General features: G+C 50.4%; 9 protein-coding genes and 1 long non-coding RNA gene across 10 annotated transcripts; 6 read left to right on the top strand and 4 right to left on the bottom strand.

Moving 5' to 3' along the window:
- Positions 1-56: 56 nt before the first annotated feature.
- On the bottom strand, positions 57-1,425 carry LOC9650560 (cell division control protein 48 homolog C). The gene is made up of 5 exons (XM_024673042.1): positions 1,138-1,425; positions 909-1,043; positions 521-714; positions 269-446; positions 57-206 (listed from the first exon to the last, which is right to left on the bottom strand). The coding sequence occupies exons 1-5, from the start codon at positions 1,423-1,425 to the stop codon at positions 57-59; spliced, it is 945 nt and encodes a 314-aa protein (XP_024528810.1).
- Positions 1,426-4,626: 3,201 nt separating this feature from the next.
- LOC9631575 (vacuolar-sorting receptor 4) lies at positions 4,627-7,536 on the top strand. The gene is made up of 13 exons (XM_002968572.2): positions 4,627-4,766; positions 4,858-5,281; positions 5,339-6,031; positions 6,096-6,184; positions 6,233-6,302; positions 6,351-6,434; positions 6,481-6,557; positions 6,610-6,691; positions 6,746-6,828; positions 6,880-6,946; positions 7,008-7,136; positions 7,195-7,304; positions 7,373-7,536. The coding sequence occupies exons 2-13, from the start codon at positions 4,987-4,989 to the stop codon at positions 7,466-7,468; spliced, it is 1,875 nt and encodes a 624-aa protein (XP_002968618.1). The 5' UTR covers positions 4,627-4,766; positions 4,858-4,986; the 3' UTR covers positions 7,469-7,536.
- Positions 7,451-8,573, bottom strand: LOC9650559 (acyl-acyl carrier protein thioesterase ATL3, chloroplastic). The gene is made up of 5 exons (XM_002968282.2): positions 8,440-8,573; positions 8,090-8,190; positions 7,913-8,022; positions 7,754-7,849; positions 7,451-7,697 (listed from the first exon to the last, which is right to left on the bottom strand). Exons 1-5 carry the CDS (start codon positions 8,562-8,564, stop codon positions 7,566-7,568), a joined length of 564 nt encoding a protein of 187 aa, XP_002968328.2. The 5' UTR covers positions 8,565-8,573; the 3' UTR covers positions 7,451-7,565.
- Positions 8,574-8,655: 82 nt separating this feature from the next.
- Positions 8,656-10,120, top strand: LOC9650558 (methylsterol monooxygenase 1-2). Its single transcript, XM_002968571.2, has 6 exons — positions 8,656-8,739; positions 8,821-9,169; positions 9,247-9,569; positions 9,633-9,780; positions 9,835-9,864; positions 9,944-10,120. Exons 2-6 carry the CDS (start codon positions 8,840-8,842, stop codon positions 10,013-10,015), a joined length of 903 nt encoding a protein of 300 aa, XP_002968617.1. The 5' UTR covers positions 8,656-8,739; positions 8,821-8,839; the 3' UTR covers positions 10,016-10,120.
- A 106-nt stretch (positions 10,121-10,226) lies between these two features.
- Positions 10,227-12,334, top strand: LOC9650557. The gene is made up of 3 exons (XM_002968570.2): positions 10,227-11,759; positions 11,815-11,940; positions 11,998-12,334. The coding sequence occupies exons 1-3, from the start codon at positions 10,611-10,613 to the stop codon at positions 12,271-12,273; spliced, it is 1,551 nt and encodes a 516-aa protein (XP_002968616.2). The 5' UTR covers positions 10,227-10,610; the 3' UTR covers positions 12,274-12,334.
- Positions 12,335-14,894: 2,560 nt separating this feature from the next.
- On the top strand, positions 14,895-15,747 carry LOC112345751. The gene is made up of 3 exons (XR_002992138.1): positions 14,895-15,177; positions 15,241-15,377; positions 15,442-15,747. It is a non-coding gene; the product is annotated as an uncharacterized LOC112345751 (long non-coding RNA).
- Positions 15,748-16,955: 1,208 nt separating this feature from the next.
- Positions 16,956-18,961, top strand: LOC9650555. Its single transcript, XM_002968568.2, has 5 exons — positions 16,956-17,979; positions 18,058-18,293; positions 18,457-18,532; positions 18,654-18,713; positions 18,903-18,961. The coding sequence occupies exons 1-5, from the start codon at positions 16,956-16,958 to the stop codon at positions 18,959-18,961; spliced, it is 1,455 nt and encodes a 484-aa protein (XP_002968614.2).
- Positions 18,589-20,204, top strand: LOC9631502 (peptide methionine sulfoxide reductase A1). Its single transcript, XM_002968567.2, has 2 exons — positions 18,589-19,676; positions 19,784-20,204. Exons 1-2 carry the CDS (start codon positions 19,299-19,301, stop codon positions 20,033-20,035), a joined length of 630 nt encoding a protein of 209 aa, XP_002968613.1. The 5' UTR covers positions 18,589-19,298; the 3' UTR covers positions 20,036-20,204.
- A 125-nt stretch (positions 20,205-20,329) lies between these two features.
- On the bottom strand, positions 20,330-23,724 carry LOC112345748 (pentatricopeptide repeat-containing protein At5g27110-like). The gene is made up of 4 exons (XM_024673062.1): positions 23,652-23,724; positions 23,530-23,591; positions 23,381-23,450; positions 20,330-23,325 (listed from the first exon to the last, which is right to left on the bottom strand). The coding sequence occupies exons 2-4, from the start codon at positions 23,586-23,588 to the stop codon at positions 20,485-20,487; spliced, it is 2,970 nt and encodes a 989-aa protein (XP_024528830.1). The 5' UTR covers positions 23,589-23,591; positions 23,652-23,724; the 3' UTR covers positions 20,330-20,484.
- LOC112345749 (pentatricopeptide repeat-containing protein At4g18520, chloroplastic-like) lies at positions 23,619-26,159 on the bottom strand. Its single transcript, XM_024673063.1, has 2 exons — positions 26,044-26,159; positions 23,619-25,989 (listed from the first exon to the last, which is right to left on the bottom strand). The coding sequence occupies exons 1-2, from the start codon at positions 26,140-26,142 to the stop codon at positions 23,653-23,655; spliced, it is 2,436 nt and encodes an 811-aa protein (XP_024528831.1). The 5' UTR covers positions 26,143-26,159; the 3' UTR covers positions 23,619-23,652.
- Positions 26,160-26,161: the final 2 nt, after the last annotated feature.

Below are 26,161 nucleotides of genomic sequence, written 5' to 3'. Positions count from 1 at the left end.
ATAACCAGCCAAGGCATCAGTTTGTGTCGCTCGCAATTCGTCACAGCTTACCATCTTCACTGGATGAGAAACCAATCTACTGGCAGGTCTCGAAGAAGGGCCTGCATGAAGTGCTTGTGCTGGAGCATGGGACGCCCTGGGCCTCCTGTCCCGAGTTGTTTCTGAGCTTGAAATTCCCTTAGGCATATTTCCGAGGCGTCGCTGGTCTGCACAACGAAAGGTTTCGTAAAAGCTTTCATAAATCAGAGGACGAGCACAGTTAACGTACCAGCCTCCTCAAGTCCGCATATGTCAACTTCTCGGTCAGCTCTGCAATTCGCTGGAAGTCCACGTCGTCGGCAACAGATTTGTTGGTCAAGAGAGTCCGCAGCATGACTTCCCTGCCAGTCTCTTCAGGCAGCTGGAACTCCAGCGTTTTCGTGGCGTCCTGGAGCTCCTCGGCCTGCCTAGTTTAGTCGAAGCCAAGTAAGTTTAGAGTGTTAGAAGCTAGAACAAGCATTGTCTGAGAGCTAGAGCTCACTTTTTCGCAGCCATTATGACACGGACGTGATCACTCGCCGAGAGCGTTTTCACCACTTCAACCAACTTGTCCCAGTCCTTCTCTGCGATCAGCTCTTCGGTCTCATCGAAATACACGAGTGTCGGTTCTGCTGCCTTTGCCAGGCTAAACAGCTTTTTGATCGAGTCCGGTCCTCGCATCATGAGTCGTCGTCCCTGGAAAACAAGAGCGAAGAAAACAAGGACGGAAAGAACTGAAAAGAACCTCCACATAGATGAAGTTGAGGCGAGCTTCATGGCAAGCAGCTTTGGTCACCGTTCTTTTCCCGCAGCCAGATGGACCACAAAGAAGCAAATAGCCCGACTGCAACAAACCATTAACCTCAAGAGTCGAGACACAGATAAGTCACCTCGAAAGTTCCAGTGAGAAAGGATGTGATCTCGCTGCGAAGATTTGTAGGCGCGTAGACCAAATCCCAGCCGATTGTCGGTATTCCTTCGAATCCAACCTCTCTGGACGAACGAGGCACCCTTGGAAGCGCCTCCTGTAGAAAACAGAGAAAAACTTCGTGATTTTGCCCAAAGATCGAAAGATTTCGAGTAAAGATTGCTCATCTCAATCAAAATCAGCCGACTTACCATGAAATCTTCGGTCCTCACGAACATGAGTTGCAGATCGGCCTCATGGAACCTCTGGCGGAGGCTGCCCCCATGCGCTTCCATATGCGCTCCAACGTTCCTAGCTACAGCACGCAAACCTGCCTCCTTGCACAGCTTCTTGAGCTCTTCCGCATTGTAGCCCGCGGTGGCGATCACTGCCGCATCGACGCTGAAATCCGGCGAAATCCTCATCGGCTGCACGATCAGCGCCTCGATCACTTGCCCCCTCGCCTTGGCGGAGAGAAGCTCTTCATCGAGAGCGTCCATGTCGAAAACAAGGGCAAAATTTTGAGCGGGAATGCCTCGCAACAACGAATAGAACGATGCCGCGTGGAAGATTTTAAATAGAAGAGTTACACACACAGATATACATATACATACACATACATACATATATATATATACATATATATATACATATATACATATATATATACATATATATATATATACATATATATACATATATACATATATATATATACATATATACATATATATATATATATATATATATACATATATACATATATACATATATATATACATATATACATATATATATATATGTATATATATATATATATATGTGTGTGTGTGTGTGTGTGAATATTACATGCCTTCCCTTTTAAAAGATGAAACAGTGAGAATGATAAGTAACGCTATTGTCTGAAGAAAATAAGAAAAGATTTGAGGAAAAAATAAGAAAATTAGCATTGTCAAGCATAAATAGGGAAATAAGAAGGAGGATTCTTATTATAAAAGACTATATCTAAAAAAATGCTAAATAATGGAGAATATCTTCTTATAAAGTATTTTGGGCAATACAAGATAAGTAAAATTATTTACATTATTCAGCTTGTTCAACACATAATTCAACATTTAAGAAAAAAAAATTCAAAAACTTCACCAACAAAATAAAAGCAAGACTCTCAATTTAAACACACCTTACATTTAAATTAATATGAGGAAAATGTAATCTTTTAGATATCTAAGGTTAAAAGTTTAAGTAATATTGAATTGAATGACCTTTTGTAGAGTTTAAAATCTAAAGACCCTTAAGGAAAGGGGGTGCATTTTTGTTTATGAATTCTTTTCCTTTATATTTGAATCTCAATTGATTTTTTAAATTTTTATTTTTTATTATTTATAAAGTACACAATTCAACATTAAATTAAGAATAGGAATCACAAAAGACAAAATTGATTAACATAATAGAAGAAGAAAATGCTGCAAATGAAAAAGAAATATTATAAATTTGCAGGAAAGGTTGGGAGATAAAAAAAAAGGATAAGAAAGAGCAAAAGACAAAGTAAAAGAATTATATGGTAAATTAAAGGATTGACATTTACCTTGAAATTTTTAACTTATCTCCAAAATTATCATCAAAATAATTAAATTCTTTATCACTCAAGCTTGTAAACATTGTCTTCCTATTCAATGAATTCTCTTCAAATCAAGCTTTTAGTGTTGTGTGGCATGATTCATTTTAATTTTTGATGTTTTGCTATCTTTAGCATTGATTATATATCTTTTCTTATTTTTAGTGTTTTTTATTTTGCGGGTGTGATTAAAACAATTGACAAATGACAACAATGATGTATTAACTACAACTTCCAATCATATACTCTTTAATTGAAATGCAATGAAGATCAAAGGAAAAATAGGTAAATAATTATAAATCTTCAATCTGGTAAAAAGATAATATAGGTTTAAATCAAGAGATAAGAACAAATCACAATTCCTAATACTAAGTACTTTTCAGAGACTATCTTCAATCAATTTGGGTCCATCCATTGCTATATATAAATATGGGTCTAAACCATTGGTGGAGTGAAGTTCATATTATTATAATTAGCATATTACCAATTAAATTTACTAGCAATTTAATGGTGGGTGCGACCTATGCCTCCTGGCTGTGGCAAGACACTGATTGCAAAGGCAGTGGTGTGCCAAGGTAAAGATGCCGTGCTAGCTCGAGATTTCAAGGGCCTGAGCTATTAGGCAAGTACAAGACAGCGAAGAACACTCTTTAGGCCTTTGTGTTATCTGCCTTGATGAGGTAAGCCTCCAGTTTCGTTTGTTCCGACGCTCAAGCAAACGTTTATCCAGGAGGATTCTTTATGTTCAAAACGAGGAACTGATCGTGTTGTGAACCGATTTTTGGTGGAGATGGACGGTTTGCAAGAGTTGAATGATGTGATTGTCGAACAGGACTTCTCTACTCTATACCAATTAGAGTTTGTATCTAACCTTTTTTGCTCTATGTGCTTGTCAAGGATTGAGGCAGTGGAGCTTTCACTGTGGACACGCGAGCCTCTTCATCGGGAAGAGGTATTCGGACATGGTGGCCAAGCCGTCCTGGACGAAGGAAAGCCTTCTCACGCTTAAGAGGCTTTTGGCAGCCGGAGTTGATCTGGCCAAGCTCGCAAAATCAGCTCAGCTCAAAGGCTTGAGCGGGAGTCATCTCTCCGAGCTCGTGAGTTCCCTGGTTTTGCTTCTTGGAAGTTGATGGGAAAACTCCTGTGTGTTTCTTTCAGGTTGAGCACTGCTGAAATCTGCCAGCGTCACTTCGAGACGGCGCGCGAGAAATTGGGGAAGCGTTTAGCCAGAGTTGCAAGCGTCGATAACAATCGAAGGTGTTCCAATGCGTGACGGCTCTATGACAAATTTGCGTGCCTATTGCCAAGTCACGAAATTTTGTTCGTCCACTACCTAGGTACTGAAAGATGGAAGCAATAAACAATTAACCTCAAGAGTCGAGACATAGATATAAGCCACCTGGAAAGTTTCCTGTGTAGAAAAAGGATACAATCTCATTGCGAAGATTTGTAGGCCCGTAGATCGAATCCCAGCCGATTCTCGGTATTTCTTCTCAGAAGGCACCCTTTGAAGCGCGCCTCCTGGACAAAACAGAGATTTTGCCTCGTCTCGATCAAAATCTGCCAGATTTACCATGAAATCTTCCAGATCGGCCCCATGGATCTTGGCGGAGGCTTCCCCCATGCGCTTCCAAATTGTTCCTATCTATAGCGCGCAAACCTGCCGAGTCGTTGCACAGCTTCTTGAGCTCTTCCGCATTGTAGCCCGCGGTGGCGATCAATGCCGCATCGACGCTGAAATCCCCTCATCGGCTGCACGATCAGCGCCTCGATCGCTTGCCTCCTCGCCTTGGCGGAGAGAAGCTCTTCGTCGGGATTGTAGGGCAAAATTTTGCGCGGGAACACAACGAATAAACTGGTGCCGCGTGGAAGATTTTAAGAGAGAGAGTTTAGATTAAATTCTAGCTCTCGTGTCGCATCATTGACGAATTCCCATCTCATGGATATTCTAGCGACGACTTTGCGCCATACGAGGCACTTCATCTGCTAGAGCATTCTGATCCGGAATAGCGCCCGTGCGTTTTCCTCGTGGATATACGGTGCCCGATCAACAATGACGTGGACAGTAAGTGTTAATTTACTCCAAATGTAAGACCGACGATTTTGAAAGAAAGCCTTTGAAGCTATGCGGCAATGAAGCTTGCTGTTCCATCGCTAGGGTTCTCATCCTCTAGGGCTTGGGGCGAGGCCTGTGGCAGCGGCGGGGAGCCGCGGATCTCTGGGAAGGTAAGATCTCACCGCGGGAGCGGCGCCTTCGGGAATCTCTTTCTGCCAGAGCTAGATTTTTCATTCTCTTGATTGAAATTTGGATTTCCAGGATCGAGGAGAGCGTCCAGGAATGCGGCTGTAATTCGCTCGTCTTGATGCTGTTGCTGCCGTGTATCGACCGGTAGCGTGTTTCGTCCGCACGGATTTCGCCCAAATTTCGCTCCACTGCGAATCAAGGATGGATGCATGGTCTACTCTCTCAATTTTGCTACTGCTGCTGCTAGTAGCGCCAGACGTGCATGGAAAATTCCTGGTGGAGAAGAACAGTCTCAGCGTGACCTCGCCAGATTCGCTCAAAGGCACGTACGATAGCGCTATTGGGAATTTTGGTGTTCCACAGTATGGTGGGACTATGGTTGGAACTGTGACTTATCCGAAGGATTCGAGGATGGCATGCAAACCGTACAGTGATTCCGATACTTTCAGGAGGAAATCCGGTGGGCTTCCCAACGTGGTGCTTGTCGATCGAGGAGGTGAGCCCACGATTCTTCCATTTTGCTGCTCAATTCTACTAAATTTGTTCTCTCCAGATTGTTACTTCGCTTTGAAGGTTTGGAACGCACAAAACGCTGGAGCGGCTGCTGTACTGGTTGCGGATGATAGATCCGAGCCTCTGATCACCATGGACTCTCCAGAGGAGGACTCTGCGGCGTCCGAGTACGTGGAAAACATCACGATCCCTTCGGCTTTGATCGAGAAAAGTTTCGCGGATAAGCTCAAGAGGGCTCTCTCGGACAACGAGATGGTGAACATCAACCTTGACTGGAGGGAGTCGCTTCCACATCCGGACGACAGGGTGGAATACGAGTTCTGGACCAATAGCAACGACGAGTGCGGACCGAAGTGTGATGCACAGAAGGAATTCGTGAAGAACTACAAGGGAGCAGCACAGATTCTTGAGCGAGGTGGCTACACACTGTTCACTCCTCACTACATTACCTGGTACTGTCCTCAAGCGTTCATCTTGAGTAAACAGTGCAAGTCCCAGTGCATCAATCATGGACGATACTGCGCGCCGGATCCAGAACAAGACTTTAACCGTGGCTACGATGGAAAAGATGTAGTGGTAGAGAATCTCAGGCAGCTCTGCGTTTTCAAGGTTGCTACCGAGGAGAGGAAACCGTGGGTATGGTGGGACTACGTTACTGATTTCCAGATCCGGTGTCCTATGAAGGAGATGAAGTACAATGAGGCTTGCGCGGAGGACGTTCTCAAGGCTTTGGGTAAGAACCTGCTTGTCTTCACTTATTTCAGCTGAAAACTGTTTCTAATGTTGGCCTCTTCCAGATATTCCTGTGCACAAGGTGCGCGACTGTATGGGGAATCCAAACGACGACAAGGATAATGCTGTTTTGAAATCCGAGCAAGACGCTCAGGTTTGTGGTGTCTAATAGGCATAATTTTCTCTTACATTCGAAGCACAGGTGGGACATGGCAGCCGTGGTGACGTTACCATTTTACCAACACTAATCGTGAATAACAGGCAGTATAGAGGTATCACTAGAGTCCTTGGAGAGTCTTACTGATATATCTTTGGTGCAGGCAAGCTGGATAAAGCCGCGGTGCTGAAAGCTATTTGTTCGGGTTTCCAAGAAACTACAGAGCCAGCCGTCTGTTTGAGTGAAGGTAGATTCCGATCATTCAAGGACTCTTCCGTTGAAGGTTTTTTCAGATATGCAAACAAACGAATGCCTTACGAACAATGGGGGATGCTGGCAGGACAAGAGCGCGAACGTCACCGCATGTAAAGTAAGTTATCAGATTTTATTCTTGTTTGCAGTCAGCTTTTTCGTCTTTGCAGGATACTTTCCGTGGAAGAGTGTGCGAGTGTCCCATTGTGCAGGGCGTGCAGTACAGCGGAGATGGATACAGTCACTGTGAAGGTACTTGTGAAATCTATCTTCTCTGTGATAGTTCTAATGTACTGCGTTGTTTAGCTCTCGGACCTGGGAGATGCAAACTTAATAATGGAGGATGCTGGCAGCATACTCGAAATGGTGTAACTCATACAGCATGCTCGGTAAGAAAATTATCTAGCAGGACTCTTTACAAACAAAGTTTACGCATGCAGGATAGACAATTGAAAGGATGCCAGTGCCCCGCCGGTTTCAAGGGAGACGGTTTTAACACTTGCGAAGGTGAGCACAAACCAAAAAGCTTTCAACGTTCTTATATAATTTCCCGTGATTCTCTCCCCAGACATCGATGAATGTCGTGAGCGCGTCGCCTGCCAGTGCCCGGATTGTACTTGCAAGAACACGTACGGTAGCTATGACTGCTCTTGCAGCGGTGATCTTCTTTACATGCGAGAACACGATACTTGCATAAGTAAGTTCCTTGGGACGTTTCCACAGGCTTGATTTTATTGGTTTCTTTCGCTTTCCAGGCAAGAAAGGCTCCACCGCGAAAGTTGGCTGGGTTGTCATCTTCACTGTTCTTGGTGGACTCTCAGCTGCCGCTATCGCTGGCTACGTTGTTTACAAATACAGGCTCCGGGTAATATCAATTCGTGATTGCTTGATCCAGCAAAACTTAACGTTCTCTACTGGAAACTTTTCCTGTAGTCTTACATGGATTCGGAGATTAGAGCTATCATGGCACAGTACATGCCGCTCGACAGCCAAAACGATGTGCATCACCACTTGCAAGAGGATGCTTGATTGTATATGTAACTATCAATGTTGTTACAACAGGACAGGTAAATGCATCGTTTTTCTTACTCGAGAAATCTCTGGTCTTATTGTGCTATGCGATCTTTCAATCCTGTTCATCGGCCTCTTCTTGAGATCGAAGAAAGAGGTTGAGCTTCGATTTAAAGTTTGCCGGGACTCTCACAGGCTTGTAGTTCCTATCCAGGCAAACGGCGGTAGCCTTGGCCTCCAAAACTGCCTGTGGAAGAAAGGAGAAGATTTTAGTTCCTGGAGACTTCACAGGACAAGAATCACCTCTTGGTTTGGAAGCTTGTAGATGGTTTGCTCGAAGAAGATCCTAGCGGCCGACGAGCTGCTGATCCTGGCAGTGACCACAAAGTCCTCACCGCTCTGGCTGTCTCGAGCGAATCAAAACTCTTGCAATCACAGTTTGCAAGAGAAGTTTGCACGTACTCGTAAAGGAGAGAGGAATTTCATCGAGAGGTCCGACAGCGCAAGCGCCTCGCCAGTTCTAGCGATGGAGTCTGCGTTGATTCCCATCTCCTCGAAGAGCTCGTGCCGTACTAGAAAAAAAAAAAAAAGAAGCTCGAGCTTGTTTGGAGCGCTCTACAGAAACTTAGAATCGTTTACCATGCTGGCAGTAGCTCGCATAGATCGCGTTATTGACGACTCCATACTGATCTAGCTCATAGTCCCGGACTTTGAGCTTCACTTCGTAAGGCTTTCTCATACTGAAAGAAAAAGTCACGAGTCAGTCCTTCGGAAAATCCGCATGCAATGAGCAATAGAAACCACGAAATCTAAGAAGAAAAGCATGGATTTTAGCTCCACAAAATCACTCGAGCGACGGACTCTGGCGATTCACGCCGCCGCTCAGCGCGAGGAGCACAGATCTTGCATTCGATTCTACACTCCTGATGACAATATCTCATCGGCAGGAGCTCTAGCCAATGCGATAGCTCAAGGGGCAAAGCTCTCACCTGAGCGATCCGAGCGTCTGGAGACCATCGACAAAGCTGGACCTCACGGCAATCGACCTGGCGCAGCGCCGCGGCATGAATCCAGAGAAGCCGGGCAAGGCTCTCGCTGGAGGAAGAGCCTCCATTTCTTTCACATAAACCCTAAGTTCGTGATATTTAAGCGATCGCTTGCCACGTGGATAACGGGTTTCCGAGCCGTCGATTCCTCCTATTTGATATTATTTCTGCCACGAACTTAGGGCTCCATGGCTTGTCGCGGCTCGGAATTGTGAGATCATCGCTGCGCAATCGGATCTCCAGGTCTGCAAGCTCAATCTGTGATTGAATCGCGCCACGCGCAACCACAAGCTGATTGGAGGTCCTGCTATTCTTTTCTTGCAGCGATCGAGCGCGATCGACAATGCTTCCCTATTCCACCGCCGTAGAGGCCCAGGCGGCGCTGGGGCGGCCGCTAACGTTCCTGGAGACGCTGTGGCTCCAGCACACGGCCAATCGCAGCGATTATTTCCTCTACTGCCTCAACATCGTTTATCTCTTTGTAAACTTCACTGTTCTTCCACTTCCCACGGTCATCCTCGACGTTCTCAAGGTGAGAGCCTTCGAGCGATTCAAGCTCCAGCCGGGCGTCCACACTACGATCAGCGACGCTCTTCGCTGCTACAAGAGCGTGATTTGGTCCTTTTGCACGGTGGTCGGGCCTCTCCAGCTCCTCTCTTATCCCATGGTTAAGGTAAGTTTTTTTCTCGTTCTTCCATCTGGTTTGTTCTTCCGGGTTCTTAATTCTTTCGTGGTGGATGCACAGCACAGATGCTGGGATTCCGGACGAGCCTTCCACTGCCGTCTTGCGGGGAGATTGTCAGCCAGCTCGCGGTGTATTTTTTGATCGAGGACTATGGGAACTACTGGATCCATCGCTGGCTCCACTGCGGCTGGGGATACAAGAACATCCACTACTTGCACCATGAGTTCACGGCGCCGATGAGCTTCGCGGCCCCGTATGCTCACTGGGCCGAGATACTGGTTTTGGGAATTCCATCTTTTGTAGGTCCGGCTCTAGTTCCTGGTCATATGGTTACTCTATGGCTCTGGATTGCGTTGCGACATATCGAGGCTATGGAAACTCACAGCGGGTAATGGAGAAAGATCTAAAGAAGTTCCTTTTGTCTCAAGATGATCGATCGTTTTTGACACAGGTACGATTTCCCGTGGAGCTTCACGAAGTTCATTCCTTTCTACGGCGGAGCTGAGTATCACGACTACCACCATTTTGTTGGAGGCAAGAGCCAGAGTAACTTTGCGTCGGTTTTCACGTACTGCGACTACTTGTATGGCACGGACAAGGTATGGATCATGCAAGTCTCTAGTTTTTCCTGGCGCTTACGTTGGTTCCAACAGGGATATCGATACCAGAAGAGCCTGATGAAGGTAAAGAGTCTTCTCTCTCTTTTTTTTTCTCTTTTGTTTTTTTATCTCTCATCGCTCTATACTTCGATGTTCCTCGCAGATCACGAAGAACAAACTTGGCGAAGAAACCGGCGGCTGGGTCGGCGATAGCTGTGATAAGAAGTCCAGTTAGAACTGAAGGCACGGTGCGCATAAAAAGGAATATACTCTTTGTAGAATCTGCTTGGCGAATATACTCTGTAGAATATGCCTGAGAATAAACTTTTTACATTTAAAATTGGGCCAACGGTCACTCGGCACGCGAGAGCAATGGCTATTCACGATGGCCCAAATTTTCTTTTCTCTTCCAAAATCGATGGCGTTCTCACTCCCTGGCAGCTGGCGGATTTCGGCCACTGTCCCAAATAGGGTGTGAAATCAAGGCAATGCATGATCATCCATGGTCGTGGACCCCTCGCTTTTCCCTGGCAGCCCTAATTCTTGGCTTCTTCACAAGGGCGGGGTCCCTCTAGGGTTTTAGTCTTGGCGCAAGCATTGGCGGCCACGAAGCGCGCGATCGATCCACCTGCGCGTGCTCGGAGGTACAATCCCTATTTCTTCCCGAAATATGCGAGCTGGATCGCTTGGATTCTTCAGCCTGCCGCTCTTCTCCTTCTCGCCGCCGCCGCCGTAGCGCTCTCTTCCCTTTTTGGCTCCCTTTTCTCTATATTTCGGTCATCCCGGCAGCGATCTTCTTCCCTTTTCTGGTCCTTTCCTTTTCTTCGATCATGCGGAGGATCTTCCCGGGAAGGAATTCGGCTAAGGATGATAGGATTCTCCCCGGCAGAAAGGATGATCTCGCCAGGGTCAAGCAGCCAATGAGGAAGGAGAGGTCTCCCGCCGCCTCGGCTGCCAACGCCGCCGCCGCCGCCGCTCTCTCGGCCCCGGATAGCAAGAACCAAGAAAGCCTGAGGCGGTCGTCAATCAGCGATCGAAACCGGCGCACGCATTGGTGCCCGTCGTGCCCGTCGGGTCCATCGGAGGAGGCAGAGAGGTGTGACACTCCTCCCAGCGGCGATGAGAACGTTTCATTCACGAGGGATGGTCCCAGCTCCGAGGAAGCCATGTCCCAGTTCCGGCTTGGGCTGCCAGAGGAGTGCCAGGACAAGCAGATTCTACGACCATCTATCAACGCGGCTCCTTCGCCCGAGCCGTGCGAGTGGACGAGTGGCTTACAGGCGGCTCTGGATCAGCTGGTCGTGGAGAGCAGGCAAGAGCTGCGATCAAAGTACGTGAGCGAGCCCCCGAGCCCGGCAACATCGCCTCCTTCGATCGCTATGCTGGAGAACTTGTCCTCTACGTCGTCGGATGTATCGCAGTCGGTGGACTTGGTATCGCACTCGGTGGACTTACCCAGGCCGAAGTTCTCGAGATCGCTTTCTCGTTCCTCCAACGACGGCGCGTCGATCATGTCGAATCCTCGGTCGCACTCCTTCAGCGATTGGTCGTCCAGAGGTACCGTGGTTACGACCACCAGTGACAAGGCTCAGGTGAGGTATCTCAGCGCTCGAGCTGTGGCCGAGAGGCTGGCCAAGGCGATCCGGGGGAACACTTCCAAGACGAAGGAGCTTTCAAAGCGCTTGCTCCCGCCAGTTCCTCAGACTCCACCTCGGAGCTCCGAGTCCATCGCCAGTCACAGCGCGAGCAAAGGTGGTGGTGGTGGAAACGGGAAGCAGATCATCGAGGGCCTCCAGCAGAGCCTGAGTGACATGACGCACGCCTTGAACACGCAAAACAGCCGGATCCAGCGGCTGACTGGCAGAAACGAGGAGCTTTTCAGGCTCTACCGTGGGAAGGAGAGGGAGCTGACGGAGCTGCAAACTAGAGTGAAAGACGAGGACGCCCGAAAGCGAGCAAGGGAGGAGGAACTTAAGCAGGTAAGCAACAGCGCTCTTGGAGGTTTTTCCTTTCCTTTCTAACTTCTTTGCACAGGTCAAGGACAAGCTCAAGTACGTCCAGGAGAAATTCCACGCGCAAAGCAGCGCCCAGAGCGAAGCGTCTCGCTTGCGAAGGCTGCTGGAGAGTGCCACGGACAGGATCTCCGAGCTGGAGCTCCAGGTAACGAATCAATCCATGTTGTGGGATGCGATTCTTACAAACCCGCCTTTGTTCCAGGTGAAAGAGAGGGGTCAAAAGGTGGGATCGCTGGAGGTGGAGCTCAAGCACGCGCTGCAAGAGTTGAATCGGTACAGGGAGGAGATGCCGCGGGTGATCCGGCAGCGCGAGGGGATGAAGAGGGAGGCCGAGCAGCTGGGGCACGAAGCGCTCCGGATGAGCGCCGAGGCGGAGGTGTTGAAGCGGAGGGTCCACGAACTGGAGGAGGAAGTGATGATCCGAGATGGCCACCTCTCCATCCTCAGGAATAGTCTCAATAACAACTACGACTGCTAACTTGTAATTGGCACAGCGTGAATAATCTAGCATAGATTTCCAGTTTGCAGGTCATTGCTAACTCATGGTGTTTCTATTGTTTCTATCAGATTGAGCAAACCGGTGGAAGTTCATTCCTCTCAGATCCTTTCTTAAAGATTATGCTTGCCGGAGTTTGGAAATTTTTGTAACTTGCTCAAGCTTATCATTTTCAGGCATTTTTCCAGGAGAATGACTGGCACCTTTTCTACTCGTCACAGTGTACCTACAAGATGGACAACTGATTTGCTTGACAACAGCAATAATTCTTTGTTCATGTGATCAGGGTAGATTTTACAGATCATCACGCTGCTGAGATCGTCGACAGCGGCCTGGACGATCTCTTCCTGGGGTGTCGAGCCTGACGCCTTGATGATCCATCCAGTGGTAGAGCTCGGCGAGGCCGTTGTCGACGATCATAATGCTCCACGAGAAAACGTTTGGAGATTCCATCCTCTCGACAGATGGTTGTGGTGGTACTCGTCAATCTCAGGGTCAAGCCGCAGACCCATTCTTGTATAGATAGATCCACAGTTTCAAAACGCTTATAGCTATTTCATTCGTGGTATTCCCTCCACGTTCTTGGCTTGTAGTCTACTTGCATGTCTCAAGTTTCTTGGCTCACTTTCATTTGCGATCGAGTTAGAGCTGGATTGGCAACATGATCCTCCAGATCGAACGATAACTTCCATGGCTTTCCTGGGAGCAAAGGCAGCGGCATGGACAACCGCTTCTCCTCCCCGCAGCTTGCGTAGCTAAGATGCTTTTGGGGCCAATTCGAAGAGAGTTCGAGCAAGAGGGACTTGTACTGAATCGCAACTCTAGCTTCGCCCAAGCCCAAGATGGCCTGTGTTCTCCCTCGAAGCCTCCGAGCCCTCCATTTCCGTCTCACCCGCAAGATAGCGAGAATGGAAGCCTGGACAAGGTAAATCACGGTTTACTGAGTCCACGCAGTTCAACAGTCAAACCCGTTAGTATGTTTAAAAGAAGCATCGTTTTGTATATTCTTTCCCCGGAGCTTGTGCTTGGAAGAGGGAAGAAGGTCTTGGCGCGGGCTGCGCGGTCTCTCGGGAAATGCTTTGATGGATCATCTCGGCTGGCGCTCTTCATCCGCTTCTCTTCTTCTTCTTCTTCCTCTTCTACTTCTCTTACCTCTTCTGGTGCCTCTTCATGCGAAGGCGTGAGTCTTTAGCACACTCCAAGCAGCAGCATGCATCGCCCGGCCAGCGCTCGCTCGCGGCACTGCATTCGATCGAGAAAGTCGCGGCTTTGGTGGAGGCGGAGGTGTGAGGAGTCTCTCACAGGGACACCTATCGCTCGGCCGGCGCTAGCTGTGGAATTTCTTGCTGCCGCTCTCTCGGATGGGCGCTTCCGAAGCATTCCTGGCCGGCGCTTGGAGAAAGGCCCCGATTTGGCAGAGGCGGAGGTGCCAGGAGTCTTCGATCGCCCGCTGGAGAAAGGCGTAGAGCCTTGGTCCAGGTAGAGGCTTAGGCCGGGACACCGATCGCCCGGCCAGCGCTAGCGGAGTAGCTTGGTAGAGGCGGAGGTATCGCCCGGCCGGCGCTGGCTGCGGTAGGCGATGGAGAAAGGCGCTCAATGCGGTAGAGGCGGAGAGGTGGCCGACGCTAGCTGTCTAAGGAAGGCACCGGTTTGAGGAGTTTCCGCATTCTTCAGGCAGGGACATCGAGCACTAGGCATGGTGCCGATCTGGTAAAGGCGGACGAGGATCGATCACCAGCGGCTACTAAACCAAGTCGAGCAAGAAAAATGCCCACGAGTATTAGCCACGAAGGTGTGATATACATGATATGCAGGAGCTTTGTATTCTACGCGGATGGTTTTGCCGGAGCTCTAGGCGCAGTGTCATTGCCAAATAGAAGACAGCCTGATGTCCAGTTTTATCGAGCAAATAACTTGGGCTGGATGGGGTACGCGGCTAGTGGTGTCATAGAAGTGGGTAACACCCAATCCTTCTCGAATCTACTAAATCGTTGTGAAACGATTCTTCAGACCTCACCAAACTTCGTCATAGGTTTGAAGTTCTGGGATCGGTCCACGGACAGAATGGTTTACTCGGAAAATCAACTTGGCATACCTAACCCGCACTACGGATTTTCGTTTGGACCCAGGGGGCACAGGTTAAGCGCAAGAACTTATTCTGCTCTCGAAGCCCATGGATTCGACCCGACAGATGCAAATGTTTGGTCAGGGGTGGAGGTGGGAGATGCTCCTTGTACTGCATGATGCGGTATAGCTTCAACATTCCAACACCGCTCATCGTCGGCTTTCAGCCTCCGTTCTTTCCAACATTTTATCTTATCGACCTGTTCGCCTTACAGCGAGGATTTCATCGCTACCTCTGGTAAAGCCAACATATTTCTAGGGTTTTTGGATTTTGGAGGCGGATCGGATTGATTCCTCCGCGAGGCGCCGAGAATCCAGGTGAGGGAAGAAACTCGCCGTCAAAGTACCAGGTTGGAACGTGTATCACCCGGGAAATGGATCGCTCTTGTACGCTCGAGGCAGATGGTTACACAGATGTTTGAGGTCATAAAAAACGAGCCGGGTGGTGAAGCAAGCAGCAGTCCTGCGAGAAATCACTTCTTTCGGTGACGGTGGATATAAACGGAAGGGTCTCGGCCGAGTCCGCTGGCTCAGAATTTCTTAGTGACTCGTCGTGATTCGGCCCCAGCAAGTCTCGGACAACATCCGACCAGGCAAAGAGCCTCAATCGTACTCCAAGGTCGCTTCTCCAGAGGGAAGTTTCTGTCGATCTCTACAGATTTGGGGCAGCCGGGATGAGAGCAGTCGTCTGAGGCTGGTGATGCGTGCTCGTGTTCGTTGCAAGGCTGAGTCCGCTTGCTCAGTCCCTCGATTGCTAACGTGGTGAGATCAACCTCTAGATTTCTTTTTCTTCTTCCTAACGCACATCCTTTTTATTTATTGAAGGTGGTGGCCCTTCGCATAAAGGAAGCGCACTATAGGCGGTATCAATCTCCTGCAGTAACTCTCATTCGACCTTTGGCTTGTTCGTTCTCTAAAAGTTTTTCTCTGGGCACAGTGGATGGTGCAGAAACGAGCTTGAGGTTTGATTGAATTCTTTTGCCTTTTTTGCTTGCTCATAGCTCTGCTGATTGTTGCTGTTTCTAGAGCCGACGTCTACAGCGGCGTGATTTTATGGGAGGTCGCCACGGAACTAGTTCCTTGCAGGGACGGAATGAATCCAATGCAAGGAAGTTCTTCCAGCACGAGGAGTCCTGCAAGCCGGATGATCTGTGACCGAAGCGATTGCCTCCAAAGATCTCCAGCTGGTCGCAAGTCTGGTGGAACTCCTCTTCGACTAGGTGGCAGAAACCCAAAAACCAGGTGAATTAGATATCACAGTACAGAAACAAAATTAGAAACGTAAGTGACTCTTCTACGGACGAACTAAATAAAACCAAGAAACTAAAAGACGAGGACGACTCAGACCACATTTGGAGGCAATCTAGAGTAGACCTCCTGGTACCGAAGGAACTCAATCTTGATCCAGTAGAGATCAACCGTGAAGTGATCTCCACAGTGGCTGAGAATGGCCTCCATATCTCCGGCACCCCCAAGAACCTTGGCGGTGTCAAGCTCGATCTGGTAGCCCGGAATGCCCGGTCGATCACAGTCGACACCGCCATGCCCAACCCCGCTGAGCAAAATCCCCTGCTCTTCAACCAGCCACGCGACAGTCACGGGATGAAGCGCCTCCTCCCCAAACGAGATGGCTCTCGCCGTGATACCATCACCCGCGTCGTCTCGCTCGAACAACACCGCCACCATCTGCCTCATGCGCGTCTTCAAGTAGCACTTGAGCGCCAGGAAGATCTGGACCTTGGAGCCGGGGCTATGGAAGTAGGCGTCCTTGTAGGAGAGGAGCTCGGGCAGCGTCTGGCACTGTCCAACGTCGAGGATGAATCGCGGCCATGGGAAGCAGCCAGTCTCGGGCTCGAGCAGGTGGAGAGCGTCATGGTGGGCTTGCAAGCTCACGAACTTGATGTTTCCACTTGGGGGATAGGCGAATCGGAGGTACTCCACCATCCAGATCCAGTTTAGCGCCGGTCGGAAGCACCTCTGAACATAAGCAGTGATAAAAGATTGGTGTTTCCGTTCCACGGCAACAACTTTCCCACCAGGGCGTACCACGCACGACGCCCCTAGCTTCCATAGCTCGCGGTAGCGCAGGAGCTTGGCTGTGGTCCAGCGCTTACCCACGGTGCACTCCTCGCGGTTGTTCCATGCCTGCCAGTCGAGGTCGTCGTCGTGCTCCGCCTTGCGCTCCACTGCCTCGAGCGCCCGGTTCAGCACCGCCTCAAACGACTCTCGCGGCATCGTTAACGGTTCACACCTAAAACCCTAAAGCCCTGCGCTTTTTTAGTACAGAAATTTTGTCATATTTATTTTCAAGCAGAGGTCTATTATATCTAAAGAATATCTTTAACAATTATTCTCTTTGTAAAGTTGTGCCGTTTCGATTAGGGCAACGTTAAACCCTAAACGTTTGAGCAGAGATCTGTAGGACTCTTGGGAGAGAGATCTTTCTGGTTAGTAATCTTCTGCAAGATCGCTCGTCTCCTCCAGATGGGTGATCTTCCTTTTTGTGTGCGTTTGTCTTCCTTGCCAAGGATTCAGGATCGATGGCTCTTCCAAAGCTGGCAATGCAGCAGGAGCCCTCTTTGTTTGGGGAATTGGATGATCCGGAATGGATCACCCTCTACCCGGAGCAGGACGAAAGCAGGGATCTCTTGCAGCGCGGCGGCAACATTCCCGCCAAATTTTCGAGCGGCGGCGGCGAGATGGTGGTGGTGGCGCCGCCATCGTGCTCCGCCGGAGCCGGCGGCGAGAGGAGGATTCTCAAGAGGTTGGGTAAGAGAAAGAGCTCCTCCGTCGTCGTGTCGGACGAGAGCGAGGATTTCATCGTGAGGAAGCATCACGATTCCCTCCGGCAGCGGAAGAAGGTGTTCGTGGGCGATCTGGAGAGGAAGCTGGGATCCATGACGACGGCGATCGAGGAGCTAAACAGCGCCATCAATCTCATCGGTGGGGGCGGCGACAAGAAGTTTAAGGTGGTGAGAAACTCTTATCTCCTTCACCAGGGAGCGGCGCCACCGCCGCCACCTCCGCCGCCGCCACCACCTTCTTTCTTTGCCTCTTCCCCGCTTCCGGGAGGTGCTAGCGGCGCGAAGACGATCCGTTCGAAGAGGAGCAAGCTCCCCAAGCGCGACCACAGCAAAGGATTTGGATTTAGAGAGGCGAGGAGGATGATCAAGAGGCCGGCCAGCGCTCTTCTCTTGGTTTTTCTCTGCCTGGTGATGCTCTTCTTCCCGATCAAAGTCGGGATCCAAGGGCTGGGGAGCTCCCAGAGTTTTGGAGGATCATCACCCGCGACGCAGAGGTGGTCGATGATGAGTTCTCGCGATCACGAGCGATGGCCTTCTACTTATGCTTCGAGAATACACGGGATGGAGATTCCACGCTTTACCCGCGGTGGTGTGGAGGGATCCAGCATCCCGGGCCGGGGTACCAGCGTGGGCAGTGAGAAAAAAGACGAAGGCTCGAGCGCTTCTTCTCCGAGCAGCAAGGTTAATGACTCTACGAACACAGCGAAAGTTGCTGCTACTGGTGAAGACGCTCCATTCATGCAGCAGTGGGACAACTCGGGTGAGAAAGAACGTTTTTTTTTCTTTTCCTTTTGATCCATTGGACTGGCTAAACTCTCGTGTTCTTGTTTTTGAGCAGTCTTTACGGCTGGAAAGTGCACCCAAGTCTTCCAGTTTCGATCCAGCTCCGAGGGGAATGTAGCAGGGTCCCGCGTGATCCGGAAGAAACAGCTCAACGATCGTCCGGGACCCGGGATCCAACTCACCAAGAACAAAGTCGCGCCTCCTCCTCCGATGGTGGTCTCGGTTTTGCCAAAGAAATCCATGTCGGGGCCTACAGGTGGCGAAGTTTTCGTCGTGGTGGCCATCGACGGGGTAAAGTATGTCACTTATTCCTGCAGCCTTCCGCAGCAAATCATGGCGGCAGGGCCGTGATAGGACCAACTTAGCGACAAACAAAGCTCGAATTTCAGGCAAGCAAATACCAAGCAAACTTTTCTTTCCTCCTTCGTTCGCACTTAATCATGATCACCGACAGGGAAAGATCAACGGCAACAGTGATCGTATATCGGGGTCTATGATTTCTTCGTCTGGGGATTGTGGTCACCAGCAAGGCAGGAAAAAAAAAAAAAAAAAAAAAACACACACACACTAGCAGTGTGCTGGGCCAAACGTCAACTTCGAGCTTTTGACAAGTGGACAGAACTGTATAGACGGGCTCTCTCATTCTCGCAGGTTCTCGCAGGTCCCACGAAGTGGCTGGGTTTTTTGGTTTGGGTGGAAGTTTGGATTCAAGTACGGAGCTCTAGCATCACAAATCTTCGCAGCAAACAGGAAGAATTTGCAAGGGTGTTGCAAGTGTAGAACTTTTTGGGACGCGTTCTACTTATCTCTCGCTTGGGCGAGACGATAGCTACGTGGGAAGTGTAGAGCGAAGCTCATGGGAAGCGTGCGGGATAGGAAAAAAACGGGATTGACTAACAGGGGGAATCAGGAAAAGTGGCGAAGAAACACGGAAGCGTGGATCTCAAAGGCGTGTGTAGCGAGTTTTTCGCCTATGATTTTTCTCTCTGACGACTTACGGGGGTCACTAAAGAAGCAATGACGGCGGCTATGGCGGCTAAGTAGAGAGACGCTACGCTACTGTTTTGGACAGAGGAATAGAAAACCAAGATAAGTCAGGAAGCTTGCGGAGCACTTAAGCAGAACTTGCGACCACGTTTTTTTTTCCCACTGGAGTATATAAGCTCTCCACGAGGTTACATTCTTTACCAAGATCAAAGACAACGACAGCGAGTTCTCCAAGTAGAGCTCTCTTTCCTTTTCTACTTTCCCTCATCTCCAAGGACGAGGAAGCTCAAGAACCTCTGGGACACAAGTATGGGGAGGAGTTCCAGCTGCTTTAATCCGCTAGCTTTCAGCCGGTCTCGAGAGAGAAGGATCACTTCCAGCGATGGTTTGAAGATTGCTCAAGGGCCGGACAAGGATCGAGCGGAGTTTGGTCTCGAGTTTGCAGAGTTTGGAGGAGGATGTTTTTGGGGGATGGAGCTCGCGTACCAGAGAGTGTATGGAGTGACCAAGACCGAGGCTGGATACTCGCAGGGAATTTTTCACAACCCGAGCTATCGGGATGTTTGCGATGGGATCACTGGCCACTGCGAAGTTGTGAGAGTGGTTTTCGACTCCAGCGTTTGTAGCTACGAGAAATTGCTGGAGGTTTTCTGGAAGATGCACGATCCAACGAGCATGTACCGCCAAGTAAGTTCCTTTCTCCTCTGTTTTTGATCTATTTCTTAGCTCTTCGCTATATCTTTCTCGATCTTTGTGTTCTTCCCATTTCTTATTGGATTGTTCTGTCTTTCCAGGGGAACGATGTTGGCACCCAGTACCGATCTGGAATTTACTTCTTCAACGAAGAACAGGAGAGAATTGCTCGGGAGTCGATGGAAAATCTCCAGAAGAAACTCGACGCTAAGATTGTCACCGAGATACTCCCGGCCAAGAAGTTTTACAAAGCGGAGCCATACCACCAACAGTATTTGTCCAAAGGGGGCCGCTTTGGATTCAAGCAATCTACTGCCAAGAATTGCTCCGACGTAATCCGAGCCTATGGCTGAAGCAAAAAGAGAGCTTTTTGTTTCTTCCTTCGGATTTTCCACAGCTTCTATAGGTAGTAAACATTGAGATCTATGAAAACGCAAGTTTTTCAAGCTTACTTTGTTGATGATCGCTCTGGATCGTCTTCTAGAGGAAGTTTTTGTTCGCAATCCATGAAAACTTCACTTATTTTAGCTTGCTTCTTCGATATCCGAGCAATCCAAGAAAGGCAAAAACGTTTTTTTCCGCTTGATAGTTCAGTCAAGTCTCTCCTGCCAGCAAATCCACTTGGTGAGCAAAGAAACTCCCTGACATCCACGAAACTACTTGTTTATCTAAGGCCGAGTTCCAAGTCGTGTCGGCCTTTGACAAGTCCACGGCTTTGGAACCTTCGCACACACCGTAGAAGTCAACCTTGGCTGGATCTACTTGTGTCGGAGAGAATGTCGTGCCGTTGTCCAAGATCTTGTCAAGAATCCAGCAAAGTCGGCCGCCGCCCCTCGTGTTCTAGATCCGGGGTTTGATCCTCCCTTTCTTGCTTGTAAATGCTCTCCATTAGCACGTAAGCCGCAGAGTCTTCCTTGATCCCAAGCAGCGACTCATAAGCAGCCTTTCCGACCCCCAAGTTCTTCCATCTCTTGCAAGCTCCCAGCACCGTTCTCCACACCACATCGTTCGGTTCCACCTTCATCCTGGAAACCATCTCCATGGCTAGTTCCACTTTGTTTGCTCGTCCCAGCATGTCCACCAAACACACGTAGTGCTCCACCTCTGGAACAATCCCATACTTCGAGCTCATCTCCTCAAAGTAGTGCTTTCCTTGCTCCACCAGGCCGGCGTGGCTGCAAGCCGCGAGAACACTGATGAAAGTCACGCTGTTTGGAGCGATCCCATCGTCTTGCATCGCCTGGAAGAGCTCGAGCACCAGGTGAGCGTCACCCCCGCGGCTGTGAGCCGAGAGAAGTGCTGTCCAGGTGACCAGATCCAAGTCCCTCGCCACCACCGAGTCGAAGAGGAGCTGGGAGTTTGTCACGCTCCCACACTTCCCATACGCGTCCACCAGGCTTGCGACCAGAGAGTTTTGGAGGCGATCGTTTCGGGAGATCTCCGCGTGGAGAAGCTTGACAGTCTCCACAGCCGCAGAAGTTCCACAGGCCTTCAGCACGGCAACGTAGCTCAACGCATCCGGCTCGCAGTACTCCCCGCACTCTCTCCTCATTCTCTGGAAGAGCTCCTCACCGGAGCTTTCCTCCTGGTTGTCCGAGTAGCCGAGTATGAGCGTCGTCCACGAGACGACGTTGTAGAAAGCCATGGCGTCGAAGGCCCGGCGAGCTTCTCTCATGCTCCCACACTTCGCGTACATGTCCACCACCGAGTTTGCGAGGAAAATCTCCGAAAAGAAGCCAAAGTTGGCAGCCTCGCAGTGGAGCTCCCGGCCTCGTTCCAAGGATCTCGCCACCGTCGCGGAGTTGGCCGTGGCTTTGGCTTTGGAGGCGAGGCTGGCACAGGCCTTGCATGCCGAGACGTAGCTCAGAGCGTCGGGTTCCAACCCATAGCTTTGCATCGCCGAGAGAAGCTCCAAGGCCATCTCGGCCTCCCCATTTTCGACGTAGCAGAACATGAGTCCATTCCACAAGACTGTGTTCCAAGACCCACTCTTGTCGAAGGCGATGCGAGCGTCGAGCAAGCTCCCACACCTCCCATACATGTCCATGACAGCGCTGGCCACCAAGAGCTGACGATCACAGCCATATCCCACGGCTTTGGAGTGGACTATCATCCCTCTCTCCAGGGACTCGGACTTAACCATCATCTTTTCCCCGAGCTCCATCACTGGCGATGCTTTCTCCGCGGCCGCAAGGCTCGTGCAAGCCTTGATCGCCGCCACGAAAGTGAGAGGATTCGGAGCACTGTTCTCGGGCCGGAGGAACACGAAGGCCTCGAGAGCAAGCTGAGCCTCGCCATTGTCGACGTAGCACAGCATCAGGGAGTTCCACAGCGCCACTTCTCTGTAGACCATCCTGTCGAAAACTCGCCGGGCATCCTCCACGCTTCCACACCTCGAGTACATGTCGACGAGAGTGATCGCCACGGCCATATCTGTCTCGCACCGGCAGCTCACAACTCGAGAATGTAGAGCACAGCCTCGCTCCAAAGCCACCGCCTTGATCGATCTCCCGTCAACGAGCTTGCCTTCTTCTCTAGCCGCAAGGATCGTGCAAGCCTTGATAGCAGCGACGCAGGCCACCGCATCAGGCTCGCAGCCATCCACTGGAATCTCCGTAAAGAACTCAAGAGCGAGCTCTTCCTCCCCGTTCTCGGCATAGGCGAGCAGCATCGACGTCCACGAAACCAAGTCGTGCCGGGGCATTTTGTCGAAAACTCTACGAGCGTTGGAAGTACTTCCACACTTCACGTACATGAGCAGCAATGCACTCGCCACGAACAAGTTGGAGTCGAGGCCGAGCTTGGCTGCCTGCGAGTGGATTGCCACTCCTTTCCTCAAGCTTCGTTTCTTGATCACCCGGCCGTCGGCTGCTTGAGTAGCTTCTTCTTTCACTGCCACCTTCGCGCAGGCCTTGAGCGCCGCTACAAATGCCCGAGAGTTTGGAGCTCGGTTGGTCTGCTTCATCGTCAGAAATAGCTCCAAGGCCAGCTCCGGCTGCCCGTTCTCCGCGCATCCCATCATCAGTGCCGACCAGGAAACGACGCTGTGGCGGGGCATTCTCGAAAAGTTGGCGTAGGCGTCGTCCAGACTTCCACAGCTCGCGTACATGTCCACCACCGTGCTTGCAAGAAATATATCCGAGGGACAGCCACTCGCCAAAGCCTGCGCGTGGATCTCCTGGCCTTTCTCAAGGGCTCTCTCTTTGAGAAACTGTCCGTCGATCTTCTTTCCTTCTTCTCTGACTGCGATGTTTGAGCAGGCCTTGAGTGCTGCGACGAAAGTTCTAGCATTTGGCGAGCACCCCGCCATCGCCATGCTTGCAAAGAGCTCCAAAACGAGCTCTCCCTCGTTTTGCTCGGCGTATCCCGTCAGAAGCGAGTTCCAAGTCACAACGTCCCGGTATGTCATGCCGTCGAAAACGTTCTTCGCGTCCACCAGGCTGCCACATTTTGCGTACATGCTGATCAAGCAGTTCGCGACGTAGAGATTTGAGGCTTCACCGGTTTCATTGGCTCTGGCGTGCACTGATCTTCCTCGTGTCAAGTCTTTCGCGATGCAGCACACTCTTAGCTGATCGAGAAGCTCGTAAATCCCAATCTTTGGTCTCAACTTGGTTGGTTTGTCCAAAGAACTTTGTTCTTCCTGCGGAATTAAACGATAGAGCCGGCATTCGCAGCTTGAACAACGTGAATTTTACCTCGAGTGCGATCGAGAAAAAACGAGTGCGAGGTATCCAAGGTGAAGCCAGACGAGTGCCTGCTGCAAGCCTGAAGAGAAGGATCATCAGGCAAAGAAATGGCGCAAATGCAAACGAAATAGACAATGGGTGCACGAGTTTATACTCACCCAAGTCTTAAACAGTTTTCTTTACAGCATCCGCGTCCTGCCTTGATCCATAGACTCATGAACTGCAAAAGAAGAACCCTACTTAAAACCCAACGAGTTGAGAGAAAAAAACGAACTTATACCTCAAGAAGCACCACGACTTCTTCTCATGGTTTGTATCTTGGCACTCTCGTCCAACATTTTAGCACCACTGTATATGTTGGCCAGGAGCACGTACGCCGTCGCGTCTCCCTCGTCGAGCTCCAGCAAAGACTCAAAGGCAATCCTCCCAACTTTTGCGTTGCTCCACTTCTGACAAGCCCCCAGAACTGCCCTCCACAGCGCTGGATCCGGCTTAAAAGGCATGCTTTTCACCATAGCCAGCGCCTCCTCCAAGTGGTTTGCTCGTCCCAGAAGATCCACCATGCACGTATAGTGCTCTCGAGCCGGAGAAAACTTCTCGCGCATGGCCTCGAAAATTTCCTTTCCCTTCTCCACAAGCCCGGCGTGAGTGCAAGCGTTGAGGACGTGAAGGAAAGTTATCTCGTTTGGCAGCACCTTTTCCTTCTCCATCCCTTCGAAGAGCTCGAAAGTTTTCGCCGTGTCTCCCTGGTGAGTGTACCCAGCTATCAAGGCATTCCAAGTGACCAAGCTCTTCGTACGAGCCTTGTCGAAAACCTCTTGAGCGCTCGCCATGGCCCCGCATTTCCCATAAAAATGGATCAACGAGTTCGTCACCATGATGTCGTCCTCGTATCCAGCCTCCCGGATCTCTTCGTGGGTCTTCCTCCCAACTTCCAGGGCCGCAAGGCCTCCGCAAGCCTTGATCGCAGCAATGTAATGCCGACCACTCGGAACCACGCCACCTTTGGCCTTCATACGCTCGAAGAGCTCCAAGGCCGTGTCTTCTTTTCCGTTGTGAGCATACCCCGAGATAATTGCCTGCCAGGAAGCCGAGCTGTGCTGCTCCATCTCGTCAAAAACTTGCCTTGCATCCGCCATACAGCCACACTTGGCATAGAAATCCACCAAGGTGCTCGCCACATATACGTCTTTGTCGTGCCTGTTCTTCACGGCTTCCAAGTGAAGAGCTCTTCCTTTCTCCAAGCTCGTACCTTTGATGATCACTCCACCGGATTCTTTCCCTTCCTCTTTTCCTGCTAGAGCAGCGCACGCTGCGAGAGTAACCACCGTTGTCCGAGCGTCTGAAACGAAGCCTTGAGCCTTCATACTTTCGTAGAGCTCCATAGCCACCTCTTCCTGTCCGCCTTGAGCGTAAGCCGCGATGATGGAGTTCCAGTGAACGACGTTGCGCTGACGAACTCTCTCAAACACCCGGCGAGCGTTTTCCAGGCTTCCACACTTGGCGTACATGTCCACCAAGCTTGCAGCAACGTAAATGTTGTTCTCACAGCCAGCCTTTGCCACTTGAGCGTGAATCGCCACCCCTTTCTCCAGCCACTTCTTCTGCCAATCCATCCTCTCGTCTTGAGAAGCTACGCTGCCGCAAGCTTTCACTGCCGCCACGAAGATCCTCGAGTCGGGTTTAAAGCCTTCGCGTAGCATCCGCGAGTAGAGCTCCAAACCGAGCTCCCCTTGGCCACTCGCAGCATAGCCGAGGATCATTGCGGTCCACGAGACGACGTCGTAGCGTTCCATCTTGTCGAAAACTTTGCGTGCGTCCGCCATGCTGCCACATTTCGCGTAGAAGTCCACCAGCGTGCTCGCGACGTAGAGATCACCTTCATGTCCTCGCTTTGCAAGCTCCAAGTGAATCTCTCTCCCTCTTTCCAGGCACTCGAGCTTGATCATCTTCTCGCCAACCAGCGTCCCTTCTTCTTTGGTGGCCAAGTCCGTGCAGGCCTTAAGCGCAGCGATGAAGATCCTCGAGTCGGGAACGAAGCCTTTGCGTTGCATGGCAGAGAAAAGCTCGAGTGCCTGTGCTCCATCGCCGTTGGAAGCGTATCCCATGATGATCGCGTTCCATGAAACCACGCTGTGGAGCTTGATCGCATCGAAAACTCGCCGCGCCTCGGCCATGCTTCCACACTTCGCGTACATATCCACCAGCGTGTTGGCGACGTGAGTGTGTAGTTCTTGCTGGTTGTCGGCCACCTCCGAGTGAATCCTCCTCCCAGTTGTCAAGTCCTTGCTGCCAATGCACGACTTCAATGCCGCCAGGGACACGGACACCGGAGGAACTCTTCCATCTCTTCGCGCTCTCTCGTAGAGTTCTAGAGCTTCTGTTCTTCCCTCCACCTTGGTGATGATCGACGAGAGCGTCGCGGCGAGAGTGGCATTTTTCTGAGCAGCACCATCGCCGGAGCTTTGTTGATCATTTCTTTTGTACCGCGCTCTCGTCCCAGCTCCAGAAAATCCCTCCAAATTGCTGAGTTTGAGCTCTAGCCAGCACGAACTCCGGTCGATCCATAGCGCCTCTCCAGTGCTTTCGTGGACGAAATCTGGAGAGCTCGGTTCTTCCTACACAGAGAAGGAAAAAAGGGGAATTTGGCCTTCCATCCCTTGCACACCCACCTTGCATTGCCGGTAGTCCCGCCAGAGAGAAGGATCCTTGAAAAACCTCCGCCATCGCCAGCATTCGTCGTGGCTTTCTAGCCGCTGGACCGCTCTCATCCATAAACCCTAAACGCTA

This window comes from Selaginella moellendorffii, unplaced genomic scaffold (assembly GCF_000143415.4).
Source record: "Selaginella moellendorffii unplaced genomic scaffold, v1.0 SELMOscaffold_10, whole genome shotgun sequence".
Classification (NCBI taxonomy): domain Eukaryota; kingdom Viridiplantae; phylum Streptophyta; class Lycopodiopsida; order Selaginellales; family Selaginellaceae; genus Selaginella; species Selaginella moellendorffii.
Note: the sequence above shows the minus strand (reverse complement) of the source record. Positions and strands in the feature narration are given on the sequence as shown.

Excerpts from the sequence above, each read along its gene's own strand:
- LOC9650560 (XM_024673042.1), bottom strand. The coding sequence starts at position 1,425 with ATGGACGCTCTCGATGAAGAGCTTCTCTCCGCCAAGGCGAGGGGGCAA. Across the intron at positions 1,044-1,137 it reads TGAGGACCGAAGATTTCATG|GAGGCGCTTCCAAGGGTGCC; the intron begins GTAAGTCGGCTG and ends TGTTTTCTACAG. Across the intron at positions 207-268 it reads ATGCGGACTTGAGGAGGCTG|ACCAGCGACGCCTCGGAAAT; the intron begins GTACGTTAACTG and ends TTCGTTGTGCAG.
- LOC9631575 (XM_002968572.2), top strand. The coding sequence starts at position 4,987 with ATGGATGCATGGTCTACTCTCTCAATTTTGCTACTGCTGCTGCTAGTA. Across the intron at positions 6,032-6,095 it reads GGACGTTCTCAAGGCTTTGG|ATATTCCTGTGCACAAGGTG; the intron begins GTAAGAACCTGC and ends GGCCTCTTCCAG. Across the intron at positions 6,185-6,232 it reads AATCCGAGCAAGACGCTCAG|GTGGGACATGGCAGCCGTGG; the intron begins GTTTGTGGTGTC and ends TTCGAAGCACAG.
- LOC9650559 (XM_002968282.2), bottom strand. The coding sequence starts at position 8,564 with ATGGAGGCTCTTCCTCCAGCGAGAGCCTTGCCCGGCTTCTCTGGATTC. Across the intron at positions 8,191-8,439 it reads CAGACGCTCGGATCGCTCAG|TATGAGAAAGCCTTACGAAG; the intron begins GTGAGAGCTTTG and ends TTTTTCTTTCAG. Across the intron at positions 7,850-7,912 it reads AATTCCTCTCTCCTTTACGA|AGCGGTGAGGACTTTGTGGT; the intron begins GTACGTGCAAAC and ends CGAGACAGCCAG.
- LOC9650558 (XM_002968571.2), top strand. The coding sequence starts at position 8,840 with ATGCTTCCCTATTCCACCGCCGTAGAGGCCCAGGCGGCGCTGGGGCGG. Across the intron at positions 9,170-9,246 it reads TCTCTTATCCCATGGTTAAG|ATGCTGGGATTCCGGACGAG; the intron begins GTAAGTTTTTTT and ends TGCACAGCACAG. Across the intron at positions 9,865-9,943 it reads ACCAGAAGAGCCTGATGAAG|ATCACGAAGAACAAACTTGG; the intron begins GTAAAGAGTCTT and ends TGTTCCTCGCAG.
- LOC9650557 (XM_002968570.2), top strand. The coding sequence starts at position 10,611 with ATGCGGAGGATCTTCCCGGGAAGGAATTCGGCTAAGGATGATAGGATT. Across the intron at positions 11,760-11,814 it reads GGGAGGAGGAACTTAAGCAG|GTCAAGGACAAGCTCAAGTA; the intron begins GTAAGCAACAGC and ends TTCTTTGCACAG. Across the intron at positions 11,941-11,997 it reads TCTCCGAGCTGGAGCTCCAG|GTGAAAGAGAGGGGTCAAAA; the intron begins GTAACGAATCAA and ends CCTTTGTTCCAG.
- LOC9650555 (XM_002968568.2), top strand. The coding sequence starts at position 16,956 with ATGGCTCTTCCAAAGCTGGCAATGCAGCAGGAGCCCTCTTTGTTTGGG. Across the intron at positions 17,980-18,057 it reads GCAGCAGTGGGACAACTCGG|TCTTTACGGCTGGAAAGTGC; the intron begins GTGAGAAAGAAC and ends GTTTTTGAGCAG. Across the intron at positions 18,294-18,456 it reads TCGTGGTGGCCATCGACGGG|GGAAAGATCAACGGCAACAG; the intron begins GTAAAGTATGTC and ends GATCACCGACAG.
- LOC9631502 (XM_002968567.2), top strand. The coding sequence starts at position 19,299 with ATGGGGAGGAGTTCCAGCTGCTTTAATCCGCTAGCTTTCAGCCGGTCT. Across the intron at positions 19,677-19,783 it reads CAACGAGCATGTACCGCCAA|GGGAACGATGTTGGCACCCA; the intron begins GTAAGTTCCTTT and ends CTGTCTTTCCAG.
- LOC112345748 (XM_024673062.1), bottom strand. The coding sequence starts at position 23,588 with ATGAGTCTATGGATCAAGGCAGGACGCGGATGCTGTAAAGAAAACTGT. Across the intron at positions 23,451-23,529 it reads GAAAACTGTTTAAGACTTGG|GCTTGCAGCAGGCACTCGTC; the intron begins GTGAGTATAAAC and ends CCTTCTCTTCAG. Across the intron at positions 23,326-23,380 it reads TTTTCTCGATCGCACTCGAG|GAAGAACAAAGTTCTTTGGA; the intron begins GTAAAATTCACG and ends TTAATTCCGCAG.
- LOC112345749 (XM_024673063.1), bottom strand. The coding sequence starts at position 26,142 with ATGAGAGCGGTCCAGCGGCTAGAAAGCCACGACGAATGCTGGCGATGG. Across the intron at positions 25,990-26,043 it reads GGGACTACCGGCAATGCAAG|GAAGAACCGAGCTCTCCAGA; the intron begins GTGGGTGTGCAA and ends TTCTCTGTGTAG.